General features: G+C 41.4%; 2 protein-coding genes across 2 annotated transcripts in view; one reads left to right on the forward strand and one right to left on the reverse strand.

The window, feature by feature from the left end:
• r (carbamoyl-phosphate synthetase 2, aspartate transcarbamylase, and dihydroorotase rudimentary) overlaps window positions 1–15,475 on the reverse strand; it is a 175,032-nt gene that overhangs the window by 39,440 nt on the left and 120,117 nt on the right. The window contains exons 28-30 of the mRNA XM_071693871.1: window positions 6,674–6,763; window positions 5,241–5,261; window positions 4,890–5,042 (exon numbers count right to left, since the gene is read on the reverse strand). Coding sequence (XP_071549972.1) covers window positions 4,890–5,042; window positions 5,241–5,261; window positions 6,674–6,763 — 264 coding nt within the window. The remainder of the gene's footprint in view (window positions 1–4,889; window positions 5,043–5,240; window positions 5,262–6,673; window positions 6,764–15,475) is intronic.
• The window catches only part of LOC139766064 (uncharacterized), a 42,996-nt gene continuing 36,122 nt past the window's right edge, over window positions 8,602–15,475 (forward strand). The window contains exon 1 of the mRNA XM_071694218.1: window positions 8,602–9,056. The gene's annotated coding sequence lies outside the window, so the exon portion shown is untranslated. The remainder of the gene's footprint in view (window positions 9,057–15,475) is intronic.

Raw genomic sequence — 15,475 nt, forward strand, 5'->3', positions numbered from 1 at the left:
AAACCCAGAACCGTTAGGACACGACGCTTTTTCAACTAATCACTAGTAAAGTTTATAAATAAATAAATGAATATATATATATATATATATATATATATATATATATATATATATATATATATATATATATAAATATATATATATATATATATATATATATATATATATATATATATATATATATATATATATATATATATGAAAGAGACAGGAGGTCAAGAGAAAGGTGCAAGAGGTGAAAAAAAGGGCAAATGAGAGTTGGGGTGAGAGACTATCAGTAAATTTTAGGGAGAATAAAAAGATGTTCTGGAAGGAGGTAAATAGGGTGCGTAAGACAAGGGAGCAAATGGGAACTTCAGTGAAGGGCGTAAATGGGGAGGTGATAACAAGTAGTGGTGATGTGAGAAGGAGATGGAATGAGTATTTTGAAGGTTTGTTGAATGTGTCTGATGACAGAGTGGCAGATATAGGGTGTTTTGGTCGAGGTGGTGTGCAAAGTGAGAGGGTTAGGGAAAATGATTTGGTAAACAGAGAAGAGGTAGTAAAAGCTTTGCGGAAGATGAAAGCCGGCAAGGCAGCAGGTTTGGATGGTATTGCAGTGGAATTTATTAAAAAAGGGGGTGACTGTATTGTTGACTGGTTGGTAAGGTTATTTAATGTATGTATGACTCATGGTGAGGTGCCTGAGGATTGGCGGAATGCGTGCATAGTGCCATTGTACAAAGGCAAAGGGGATAAGAGTGAGTGCTCAAATTACAGAGGTATAAGTTTGTTGAGTATTCCTGGTAAATTATATGGGAGGGTATTGATTGAGAGGGTGAAGGCATGTACAGAGCATCAGATTGGGGAAGAGCAGTGCGGTTTCAGAAGTGGTAGAGGATGTGTGGATCAGGTGTTTGCTTTGAAGAATGTATGTGAGAAATACTTAGAAAAGCAAATGGATTTGTAGGTAGCATTTATGGATCTGGAGAAGGCATATGATAGAGTTGATAGAGATGCTCTGTGGAAGGTATTAAGAATATATGGTGTGGGAGGCAAGTTGTTAGAAGCAGTGAAAAGTTTTTATCGAGGATGTAAGGCATGTGTACGTGTAGGAAGAGAGGAAAGTGATTGGTTCTCAGTGAATGTAGGTTTGCGGCAGGGGTGTGTGATGTCTCCATGGTTGTTTAATTTGTTTATGGATGGGGTTGTTAGGGAGGTAAATGCAAGAGTCCTGGAAAGAGGGGCAAGTATGAAGTCTGTTGGGGATGAGAGAGCTTGGGAAGTGAGTCAGTTGTTGTTCGCTGATGATACAGCGCTGGTGGCTGATTCATGTGAGAAACTGCAGAAGCTGGTGACTGAGTTTGGTAAAGTGTGTGGAAGAAGAAAGTTAAGAGTAAATGTGAATAAGAGCAAGGTTATTAGGTACAGTAGGGTTGAGGGTCAAGTCAATTGGGAGGTGAGTTTGAATGGAGAAAAACTGGAGGAAGTGAAGTGTTTTAGATATCTGGGAGTGGATCTGTCAGCGGATGGAACCATGGAAGCGGAAGTGGATCATAGGGTGGGGGAGGGGGCGAAAATTTTGGGAGCCTTGAAAAATGTGTGGAAGTCGAGAACATTATCTCGGAAAGCAAAAATGGGTATGTTTGAAGGAATAGTGGTTCCAACAATGTTGTATGGTTGCGAGGCGTGGGCTATGGATAGAGTTGTGCGCAGGAGGATGGATGTGCTGGAAATGAGATGTTTGAGGACAATGTGTGGTGTGAGGTGGTTTGATCGAGTAAGTAACGTAAGGGTAAGAGAGATGTGTGGAAATAAAAAGAGCGTGGTTGAGAGAGCAGAAGAGGGTGTTTTGAAATGGTTTGGGCACATGGAGAGAATGAGTGAGGAAAGATTGACCAAGAGGATATATGTGTCGGAGGTGGAGGGAACGAGGAGAAGAGGGAGACCAAATTGGAGGTGGAAAGATGGAGTGAAAAAGATTTTGTGTGATCGGGGCCTGAACATGCAGGAGGGTGTAAGGAGGGCAAGGAATAGAGTGAATTGGAGCGATGTGGTATACAGGGGTTGACGTGCTGTCAGTGGAGTGAATCAAGGCATGTGAAGCGTCTGGGGTGGACCATGGAAAGCTGTGTAGGTATGTATATTTGCGTGTGTGGACATGTGTATGTACATGTGTAGGGGGGGGGGGGGGGGGGTTGGGCCATTTCTTTCGTCTGTTTCCTTGCGCTACCTCGCAAACGCGGGAGACAGCAACAAAGTATAAAAAAAAAAAAAAAAAAAAATATATATATATATATATATATATATATATATATATATATATATATATATATATATATATATATATATATATATTACTGTAAAACTATCAAATATCGTCAAACTCCTACAGTATTTGTGTATCTCAGGTACCAAGCGCCTGATACCAGACATGGTTCGATGTGTTTAAACAAACAAGTGATATCATTTCTGTCACCGTGTGTGTGGTCTTCTGACAACAAACCTTAGAATACTTGTGTACTTACGTATTCATATAATCCTTGTGTACAATAACTAACTGTATTAATACATGGAAATACACGTATGATATACAATATATGTTTGGCTATTTATAATTCTTACAAGATACTCATTCAATAAACCAGTTAAGTTGATATCAACAAAACTAAATAATTAAACTAGTTACGATAATATGACCTCACCAATATCCACAGCCAATCCACTCTGGAATACTTTCGTTCGTCATATCTATAAATTCTTTGATAACTAACTTATCAATTCAACAATTTTTACGTTGCACTTCTGACGTTTCAGTAAATTCATAGAAACTACTGACCAATCTTCACTAATTACCCAGTTACCATAAATTTCACATTTGCTTCATCGCATCCGCGTGACCTCATCTTAAACCTCACACTAGCCTCATTACACACACCTCTCCTCCACCAAACCTCCCTGTCACAGCTCCACTAATGTACTCTCCTGTATGACGCCATAGCAATAACCACACGGTACTCTCCTATGACGCCCTGTTCATAGCCACACGGTGCTCTCTGTGTGACGCTCTGGCAATGACCGGACGGTACTTTCCTGTGTAACGCCTAGCAATGACCAGGTGGTACTCTCCTGTGTGACTTCCAGACAATAGCCAGATGATACTCTTCTGTGTGACTTCCAGACAATAGCCAGATGATACTCTCCTGTGTGACGCCATAGCAATTACCAGACGGTACTCTCCTGTGTGACGTATACGCAAATACCAAACGGTACTCGCCTGTGTGACCCCCTGTCAAGGGCCAGACGGTACTCTCCTGTGTGACGCTCTGGCAATGGCCAGACGATACTCATGTGTGAAGCCAAGCAATGACTAGACGGTACTCTCCTGAGTGACGCCTAGGCAAATACCAAACGGTAATCTTCCATGTGAAGCCCTGACAATAATCCGACTATTCTCCTGTGTGACGCCCTAGTAATGACAAGACGGTCTTTTCCTGTATGACGCCCAAGCAATGACCAGACAGTACTATTCTGCGTGACGCCATGGCAGTAACCAGACGGTACTTTCTTGTGTGACGCCTTGTCAATGACCAGATACCAGGTGGGAGGGTTCCCCGTGCTCCCGGCATATCCATGGGGCGGTCTCAGGTGTTTGATACAACATGCAACCCTTGATAAGCAGACAATGCCTACAAGGCCAAAGCACACAGTCCAGACGACGCGTCGCCCAGCCCCTGCTAAGTCTGCTGTAGTGAAGCAGTTCAAGAATCTTTATGACCGAGAAAGAAGACGAGACCCCAACAGATGACACGGTCTTAGACAAACAGAACCCCGAGTTCAGGTAACCAGAGACACGCCTTCGTTCTTCCAGTCTCCCCTCGGGGCTGGTCGACAAATGGTTGCCTGGCTTAGGCTGGGTGGTATATATATATATATATATATATATATATATATATATATATATATATATATATATATATGCATTCTTTTCATATACTTAACCGCCGTCTCCCGCGTTAGCGAGAGGAAACAGACGAAGAATGGCCCAACCCACCCACATACATACACACACACAATATATATATATATATATATATATATATATATATATATATATATATATATATATATATATATAAAAGTGAAGACATAATACATATATACAAAGTTAAGAGACGGGGCAACACACACCGTAATCACATAACTATGAAGGCTGTAGAACTTTCTATTATAGTGCCAGGAAGGTTTATACAAATGTTCCACTTTCTGGATTTCTGAAAGAACTTGAAAATTTGTTGTGCAAGCAAACTGATTTGTAGCGATGAACGTGCTTAGAGTACTTACTGGAATACTGACATGTGACTAAGAAGTTAGTCCTGTTTGTGGATAACCATAACAGAGTTTCCCTACATGTAACAGGTTTATAAAACTGAAAACAAGAGGAAGAGGAGGAGGTGGTAAAGCAACAAGATGAGAGAAAGCGAACAAGAGGAGTTGAAAACAGTGTGACACACGTGTAAAGCAACTATTCCGAAGGTTTACATATATATATATATATATATATATATATATATATATATATATATATATATATATATATATATATATATATATATATATATAGTTACCTCAACACGTTTGTATTTAGTTACCTCAAAAAAAAAAAACTGAAAACCCGACCATACGTAGATTCCCTTCATCCATGGTGCCTAAAACCAACATAACAATGTCATGTCCACAATCTTATTCCTAGTTCGTCACGGTACAAGAGAGCACATATACTGTACACCACCTCGAGCCACTCAGTACTACAAAAACCCAACAAATAAACACTCCAGTATACTTTCATTCAGTGTCTCAGTCTGCTGGAGACCTCCTCGCCTTTGGATGAGGGTGGAGCTACGACTTACCTCAACCAGGAGCTTGGCGCACTTGACGTCGGTGACGAGGGGCACGGAGAAGTCGACGGCCATGCGGCGGGTGCGGTAACCCTGCGTCATGAAGGAGGACACGCGCCGCGCCCCTCCGCCACGCATGGGCAGGTTGATCACCAGGTCGAACTCCTTCGGAACAAAAAAAAATCCAGATTTTAACAACACGATCCAGGAAGTCGGTCCATCGCTATATAAACTAAATGTATTACATATGTAACATTATCCGGATTTCACAGGAGAAATCTTTTGAAGATGAGAAACACGAAAATCTGACTCAATCTGAAATAGTCTGAACACGATGGTATCAGAGATGAGAAAGGTCTGTACCCGTATACTGTAGATGAGTCCCTGGATGACAGGCGTGGAAGAGAAAGGAAAAAAATAGTCATACACTTACATAAGGTAAGAATTCCTACTGGAATCTCAGTTCCAATACTCTCTCTCTCTCTCTCTCTCTCTCTCTCTCTCTCTCTCTCTCTCTCTCTCTCTCTCTCTCTCTCTCTCTCTCTCACACACACACACACACACACACACACGCGCGCGCGAACTTCATGTAGCTCCACACAACTCGGTATCATAAACATCTCAAGTGTCGTTTCTACGGGAGTTGTGCTCAAGTCGAAGTCTCAGGTGTCAGAAGCAGTGAGTACTTGATTCATTACTTTGAGGAATGATACTATAAAACGGGACATGAAGTAGCATCATCCAGTGCAAATGGAAACGAACAAAAATCGTCACAACAGCACATGGAACGTAGTGGAATCATTATGTACATGAATAATTTCCAGCATGCGCATGACAGAAGAGACAAGTTATTCTGGACGGGTCAATCATTTAAAAATCAGCTGTGGTTCACTAGGGACGGCAGCCATGGCAGATGAAGGTCAAAAACCATCAAATTACATTTTCATTTTCGATCTCTTCCTTTTTGGACAAATCTTTACTGATCTACACTTGCAGGAGTGTCAGTAACTGTTTAACACACTAATGCTTCAAGTTATGAAATGAAGCCGACAACGTTGATGGTAACTGACTGCCCCTGCATGGCCATGGTGGTGACTCACAGTGCCTGCATGGCCATGATGGTGACTCACTCTGCCTGAAGGGTCGAGATAATGACTCACAGGGCCTGCATAGCCATGATGGTGACTCACAGGGCCTGCATGGCTATGATGGTGATTCACAGTGCCTGCATGGCCAAGATGGTGACACACTGCCTGCATGGCCATGATGGTGATTCACAGTGCCTGCATGGCCAAGATGGTGACTCAGTGCCTGCATGGCCATGATGGTGATTCACAGTGCCTGCATGGCCAAGATGGTGACTCACAGTGCCTGCATGGCTACAATGGTGACTCAGTGCCTGCAAGGCCAAGAAGGTGACTCACAGTGCCAATATGGTGACTCACAGTGCCTGCATGTCTAACACGGTGATTAACTGTGCCTGTATGGCCAAAAACTACGGAGAAACCTCCAATCTTGACTTTTATCTCCACTCACCAGATGGCACCATGGGGTGTTATGGGTCTTTTGTAAGGAACATGAGAATTAAGCATATATTATGACAATATTGATCAATAAAATGTAACAAATGTCACTACTGTCATCTTAACCACATAAATGATTCTGATTAAGAACACTCAGACATCCATTATCCTTCTTAAAACTGGCCAAGTAGACAATCCTCGTATCTCAAACTGCAACGCGACTGCACAAGTGACAAGGAAACAGACAGTGGCCACGTTTTTCAACATACGTACCTTCCTCGCCAGGTAATCCGCCATGGAGGACAGCTGCCCCTTGGTGGCTGTCTCGCCAAAGTTCTCGTACGCCCACTCCACCGGCTCCACCTGGGGAAACGAACACGAGTCACTGTAGTATATGTCTGGGGCTACACACTAGTGAAAGGAAGTCTATAGTACCACAAATGTGTATGTGTAGTAACGAGGATGAAAATGTTTAATCGTGCAAGACCCTTCGCAAAATGTTTATGTGTGTGTGTGTGTGTGTGTGTGTGTTGCGCTTTTAGACTAGACATGAGTTGCTATTGCTGTCAGGAGAAAAAATAGTTAAATCACCCCACCTTGCCTTCCACCCTACGCACATATTTGTCGCACCAGGGGAATGGTCACCCCTCACACTGTTGACACTCGGGGATGGAGGATCAGCCTTACCTCCTCACTGGCTCCATGTTTAATCCCTTGAAAACAACACGACCCTTGAAACACAAGTCCTAATACAGAGGTTACCAAGCAAATCTTTTTCCATTCGAAGTATATAAAAAATTGCAGGTATTAGTTCAGGGTATTTTTAGCACACAAAAATTTGTTTTAAAACTGAAATATGACAATGAAACTCTTCTACACTTTGAAATAATAAAAATGTTCCTCCACACAAACATTTCCATTAACTACGAAGCAAATAAAAAAAAAGTCAATAATGACAGGTACATCCAAAGACAGTGAAGGCCATGATCATGCAAATTCTTTTATCTGATTCTAATACATACAAACTGACCAACAGTCGGTACATATTCTTGTGGCATCATAAGCAACCTCATCAGTAACTTTTGGTACTCTCCCAAGTACCTTGTGATATCTTAAATGTGATATCCTCCTTAGTATCTCATCAGCAGCCTGTGTACCAAATAAATCTGTGGTATGCTCTTCAATAACTTGAAGGATCCTCATTCATAATCTGTACCTTATCAATTATCCTGTGGTATCCTCACTACCAACTGAAAGTAATATCTTTAACCAGTGATATTCCCTAGTCGCGACGATGCCAAGAACCTTATCGACCCAAGCAAGTGTAGCTCGATGTGCAGTCAAGGGACCTCGTACGACCTTGGGTCAACCGCCAAATATGCGTTCAAGTAAAATCCATTACCCTCAGAGTGGGAGATCCACCTGTGTCTAGTCTTCCGCCACTCATCAGTCCTCTACAATCCTCCAGGGGCCCACTGATATGATTCGTTTACCCTGCCTTCGCCATTAATGCCTACTAGCGACGAAAATCCTAACCTCGTACCTAATCTCATTAATAACGTGCAGCATCCATCAGAAACCAGTGCTATCCTTATTGATAACGCGTGATATCCATCAGATACCAATGTATCCTCATTAATTACGTGCTGATCATAAAAAACCTGTTTTCCTAACTAGAAATTTGGATTGTCATCATCAGAAACCAATGTTATTATCATCAGTAACTTGCAAAATCTTCATCAGTATTCTGTACATTCATTAAAATAAGCTTCATTAGATACAGGTGCAATCTTCATCAGTACCATGTATCATCTTAATGGGAAACAAGCGACATCTCAGCAAGCGAATTTTCGACAAAAACATTTCTGGACCGAGAAAGTTGTTTGAAGTGTTTGTAGTAGACAACGAAGTATTGCGTCTATAAATGCCTATCATATACAAGTATAAGAAAAAGGTGTATCATTCGTATTACGTTCCACTATAAATATAAGACTCCTATAAATAAAGACACTTTTGTTTTGATAATATTTACCACTATTTCATAACTTCTGTTCAGATCAACTCCCTCAACAGATTTAGTAATTACTGCCTGCACATTAACGTTACCACCTTATCACTAGCCATGGCCCCGATAACCAAGGAATGCCTTAATGCGACTATCTTATCATATCGCGATAATATTGACATCGAAGTTGCACTGTGTTCACTATTGAGGAGAGAAGCGAATTGAATAATTTCCTCTGAGCCACATTTACACAGAACCGGACTAAAGTACACAAGTGTAATACTGAAGATATCATCAAGACCTGGAATGAACACCCACACCTCACGACCTGTTACCACCTGACGCGATAAGAGTTCCGTTGGTCAAGAGATAAGGCGAGACAAAACCCTTGTCATTAAGAATAGCGCCAGTGTTCTGGACACCATCGCCCTATACGGTATAACGTTCGCGAAATATTCGACCAAACCACCACACCGAAGGGAGCGATACACGAGTGTTACCAGTTATGAGTGCTGGGGATCGCTATTAGTGAGATAACATTCACAATCTGGAACTTGAAACGTTTGGAAATTTTTTTAAGAGGCAAACGCCTTGGAGATCATGTGGTTGTGACACTTCATAAGTTGTTTATCATCTTATTTCATATATAAGGTAAGATGCAAGTACTTGCAGCCTTGGCCAATTTTATGTGCTGTCTTCCCCAAGACTTTTCTGTGAGAAGAAAGGTTTGCATACGGGAGAGTGAAACTATTCTTTTCCCCACTACAATGACAGCACTCAAGTCGAGGAACAACAAATACAGCCACAAGCTACATTCATCTTTTCAGGCTTACACCATAATCTTTAATTCCTCCCAGTGTAGACTATCAGTACAACTCTGCTCCAGGTGGTCATTTGCAAATACTAAAAGGCTTTTCATCTTCACATAACCTGGCAAACGTCTTGACTGCCTCTCTTATACTATTACAGCTCCTGCCATATATATATTTTTTTTTTTCAGACGAAAGAAATGGCCCAACCCACCCCCATACACATGTATATACATACACGTCCACGCACGCAAATATACAAACCTATACATCTCAATGTACACATATACATACACACACAGACACATACATATATACCCATGCACACAATTCACACTGTCTGCCTTTATTCATTCCCATCGCCACCTCGCCACACATGGAATACCATCCCCCTCCCCCCTCATGTGTGCGAGGTAGCGCTAGGAAAAGACAACAAAGGCCCCATTCGTTCACACTCAGTCTCTAGCTGTCATGCAATGATGCCCGAAACACAGTTCCCTTTCCACATCCAGTCCCCACACAACTTTCCATGGTTTACCCCAGACGCTTCACATGCCCTGATTCCATCCACTAACAGCACGTCAACCCCGGTATACCACATCAATCCAATTCACTCTATTCCTTGCCCGCCTTTCACCCTCCTGCATGTTCAGGCCCCGATCACTCAAAATCTTTTTCACTCCATCTTTCCACCTCCAATTTGGTCTCCCACTTCTCCTCGTTCCCTCCACCTCCGACACATATATCCTCTTGGTCAATCTTTCCTCACTCATTCTCTCCATGTGCCCAAACCATTTCAAAACACCCGCTTCTGCTCTCTCACCCACGCTCTTCTTATTTCCACACATCTCTCTCACCCTTACATTACTTACTCGATCAAACCACCTCACACCACATATTGTCCTCAAACATCTCATTTCCAGCACATCCACCCTCCTATGCACAACTCTATCCATAGCCCACACCTCACAACCATACAACATTGTTGGAACCACTATTCCTTCAAACATACCCATTTTTGCTTTCTGAGATAATGTTCTCGACTTCCACACATTCTTCAAGGCTCCCAGGATTTTCGCCCCCTCCCCCACCCTATGATTATAAGTTTGTTGAGTATTCCTGGTAAATTATATGGGAGGGCATTAACTGAGAGGGTGAAGGCATGTACAGAGCATCAGATTGGGGAAGAGCAGTGTGGTTTCAGAAGTGGTAGAGGATGCGTGGATCACGTGTTTGCTTTGAAGAATGTATGTGAGAAATACTTAGAAAAGTAAATGGATTTGTATGTAGCATTTATGGATCTGGAGAAGGCATATGATAGAGTTGATAGAGATGCTCTGTGGAAGGTATTAAGAATATATGGTGTGGGAGGCAAGTTGTTAGAAGCAGTGAAAAGTTTTTATCGAGGATGTAAGGCATGTGTACGTGTAGGAAGAGAGGAAAGTGATTGGTTCTCAGTGAATGTAGGTTTGCGGCAGGGGTGGGTGATGTCTCCATCGTTGTTTAATTTGTTTATGGATGGGGTTGTTAGGGAGGTGAATGCAAGAGTTTTGGAAAGAGGGGCAAGTATGAAGTCTGTTGTGGATGAGAGAGCTTGGGAAGTGAGTCAGTTGTTGTTCGCTGATGATACAGCGCTGGTGGCGGATTCATGTGAGAAACTGCAGAAGCTAGTGACTGAGTTTGGTAAAGTGTGTGAAAGAAGAAAGTTAAGAGTAAATGTGAATAAGAGCAAGGTTATTAGGTACAGTAGGGTTGAGGGACAAGTCAATATTTATTCATTATACTATGTCGCTGTCTCCCTCGTTAGCGAGGTAGCGCAAGGATACAGACGAAAGAATGGCCCAACCCGCCTACATACACCTATATACATGCACATCCACACACGTATATATACATACCTATACATTTCAACGTACACATATATATATACATACACAGACATATACATATATACACATGTACATAATTCATACTGTCTTCCTTTATTCATTCCCTCCACCACCCCGCCACACATGAAATGCCACCCCCCTCCCTCCTGCACGCGTGAGAGGTAGCGCTAAGAGAAGACAGCAAAGGCCACATTCGTTCACTTTCAGACTCTAGCTGTCATGTATAATGCACCAAAACCACAGCTCTCTTTCCACATCCAAGCCCCACAAAACTTTCCATGGTTTACCCCAGATGCTTCACATACCCTGGTTCAATCCATTGACAGTTCGTCGACCCAGGTATACCACATCGTTCCAATTCAATTTACTCCTTTCATGTCTTTCACCCTCCTGCATGTTCAGGCCCCGATCACTCGAAATCTTTTTCACTCCATCCTTACACCTCCAATTTGGTCTCCCACTTCTTGTTCCCTCCACCTCTGAAACATATATCCTCTTTGTCAATCTTTCCTCACTCATTCTCTCCATGTGACCAAACCATTTCAATACACCGTCTTCTGCTCTCTCAACCACACTCTTTGTATTACCACACATCTCTCTTACCCTTTCATTACTTACTCAATCAAACCACCTCACACCACATATTGTCCTCAAACATCTCATTTCCAACACATCCACCCTCCTCAGCACAACCCTATATATTTATTATACTTAACTGCTGTCTCTGCGTTAGCAAGGTAGCGCAAGGAAGCAGACAAGGAATGACCCAACCCACCCACATACACATGCATATACATATACCCTAATTACAAAGTTTAAAAATAAACAAAAACAAATAACATCTGTCATTAACCCCCTCATTAACAGAATGAAGTTATACATCTGGAAATAGAAATATTTTACTTCTCCATTAAGGAAATGGAAAATATTGTAACCAGAACACCTGAAGGAGAATAGTCACAAAAAAACAAAAAGAAAAAAGCATGGGAGAAGTGACATATCCCAAATCTTGACCACTAGGTATCCAATTAAAGTAGATCATTATTTGCCAGAAATTAAATAAGTATGTACATTTATGTTGTCTATTATCTTCAATACACAAGATTACTTTGTTCCCTTCACAACCTATGATAATGCTACATTCCCTCCTACATAACAGCTTATCCCAAGTCTCTACAGAATTATCACCATCATCAATTCAGCCTTAAAATGATATTGCTTTATCCTCTCAAACAAGAAAATACTATCTTCCTAATCTCAGACAGGGAGAAAAGAGTAAAAGAGGAAAAAGTGGATAAAACAAGGGAAGTGGACCCAAAAGTAAATTGGCAAATATGGAACTGGGTAGAAGACGAGAGTAAGTGAATTAAAGAAAGGGAAGTGGGTAAATATTAAAGTGAATGTGAGTGGGTAAATATTAAAGTGAATGTGACAGAAGTGGCATTGAGAGAGGCAGAAGAAAGAGCAGCCTATCCCTATGCATTCAATACATTCAGAGCGTAAAGTGCAAACTGCTAAGGAGGCCTAATGGTCCCAACCGTTTTTGGCAGCCTTCAAAAAACAAGAATTCTTTAAATTTCTGGGGGCATGTCCCAGGCCCACCTTAAGCTCATAATTTAAGGAAGAGTTTGAAGGGTGGATAGACCCCCAAAAGAGACTCAGATTAGGGCCCCAAATTGGCTAAGACTGGCCCTGGTTGGAAGGGTGTAGAAAATAAGGGGAGGGAAAGGGAGCACATCAGTGTATGTAAGAGTGTATGAATGAAAAAAATAGTGTAAGAGCAGCAAAACTGTAAAAGAGAAGGATAGCATAGCAGGAGTATCAATATGGGCTAGGTGATGTATGGTATAGGAGGAAAATGGCGTGGCTGTAGGGACGCAGAAATGGTTAGTTGTCCAAAGGCGGAGAGACAGAGAGATGTTATTGCGCCATATTACCTCACCAAACTCACCATAAAGGTAGGCCCAAGCCAGAATGAAGCCTACAAGCCCAATGACAGACAGATTTTATACACCAAAGTCTAACTCAACCTGTATGATCTGTGAATTAAGACTCTCATAATCATTTACACAACAGATGCTTCAATTTTAACCTATAATCACTGCAATTTCTAAAATTTTCAAAATACATGTTCATTAAACTTTTTTTTTTTTTTTTTTTTTGCTTTGTCGCTGTCTCCAGCGTTTGCGAGGTAGCGCAAGGAAACAGACGAAAGAAATGGCCCAACCCACCCCTATACACATGTATATACATACGTCCACACACACAAATATACATACCTACACAGCTTTCCATGGTTTACCCCAGACGCTTCACATGCCTTGATTCAATCCACTGACAGCACGTCAACCCCGGTATACCACATCGCTCCAATTCACTCTATTCCTTGCCCTCCTTTCACCCTCCTGCATGTTCAGGCCCCGATCACACAAAATCTTTTTTACTCCATCTTTCCACCTCCAATTTGGTCTCCCTCTTCTCCTCGTTCCCTCCACCTCCGACACATATATCCTCTTGGTCAATCTTTCCTCACTCATTCTCTCCATGTGACCAAACCATTTCAAAACACCCTCTTCTGCTCTCTCAACCACGCTCTTTTTATTTCCACACATCTCTCTTACCCTTACGTTACTTACTCGATCAAACCACCTCACACCACACATTGTCCTCAAACATCTCATTTCCAGCACATCCATCCTCCTGCGCACAACTCTATCCATAGTCCACGCCTCGCAACCATACAACATTGTTGGAACCACTATTCCTTCAAACATACCCATTTTTGCTTTCCGAGATAATGTTCTCGACTTCCACACATTCTTCAAGGCTCCCAGAATTTTCGCCCCCTCCCCCACCCTATGATCCACTTCCGCTTCCATGTTTCCATCCGCTGCCAGATCCACTCCCAGATATCTAAAACACTTCACTTCCTCCAGTTTTTCTCCATTCAAACTCACCTCCCAATTGACTTGACCCTCAACCCTACTGTACCTAATAACCTTGCTCTTATTCACATTTACTCTTAACTTTCTTCTTTCACACACTTTACCAAACTCAGTCACCAGCTTCTGCAGTTTCTCACATGAATCAGCCACCAGCGCTGTATCATCAGCGAACAACAACTGACTCACTTCCCAAGCTCTCTCATCCCCAACAGACTTCATCCTTGCCCCTCTTTCCAAAACTCTTGCATTTACCTCCCTAACAACCCCATCCATAAACAAATTAAACAACCATGGAGACATCACACACCCCTGCCGCAAACCTACATTCACTGAGAACCAATCACTTTCCTCTCTTCCTACACGTACACATGCCTTACATCCTCGATAAAAACTTTTCACTGGTTCTAACAACTTGCCTCCCACACCATATATTCTTAATACCTTCCAAAGAGCATCTCTATCAACTCTATCATATGCCTTCTCCAGATCCATAAATGCTACATACAAATCCATTTGCTTTTCTAAGTATTTCTCACATACATTCTTCAAAGCAAACACCTGATCCACACATCCTCTACCACTTCTGAAACCACACTGCTCTTCCCCAATCTGATGCTCATTAAACTATGCTGACTTAAAGCATAAATGAAGTGTAAAATGAGCTGGTCTCAAATACAACTTTGAAAGAAGCAAGCAAATGGTAGAATTTACGTGGAGTCAGTCTCTGCTCTACCCTAACATCCTCTGTTGATCTACAAAATAAATTTAATGTACAAAGTGAAATAGTACCTAGTGCTTATGCTGGTGTGGAAGTTCACATCTAACTCTGGCATGTTGGACAAAGGTTCAGGAGGCATACGACTGATTTCAGTCACTGAATGTACCTGATCAACCCAATGAAACTGTAAATGGACAATCATGGTAGACAAAGTTTAGAGGCTTCCATACTACAAATATAATTTCTAGCTATCATTCCATATAGATGGAGTAGCAGAGCATTTTGTATTAATGAAGTTCTACACTTACTGGAAGGTCAAAATTCAAACATTCTTCCTACATCTCCATATGGGTTAATTTAAATACTGAACATAACCATAATATATTCTTAAAAACTTATATTTTAAAAAGTAACTTCAAATAATGCCTCAAGGAAAAGGGATAAAATTCAGAGGGTTGAAAAGTCTAAAGAATGCCCTTAAGATTGCTATTATGTCTAACTTTTGACTTCAGTGCCTGAAAAATTGATCCAAAGCAATTTTTGGATCAATTTTTAAGGCACTGAAGTCAAAAGTTAGACATAATAGCAATCTTAAGGGCATTCTTTAGACTTTTCAACCCTAAATTTTTTATTTATGTAATAACCTGACATCCAGAATTTTCCAGAGCATTATGAATCCTGTAATTAGGTAGATGTTTGAGATGTTTGA

This window comes from Panulirus ornatus, chromosome 56 (assembly GCF_036320965.1).
Source record: "Panulirus ornatus isolate Po-2019 chromosome 56, ASM3632096v1, whole genome shotgun sequence".
NCBI classification, from domain to species: Eukaryota; Metazoa; Arthropoda; class Malacostraca; order Decapoda; family Palinuridae; genus Panulirus; species Panulirus ornatus.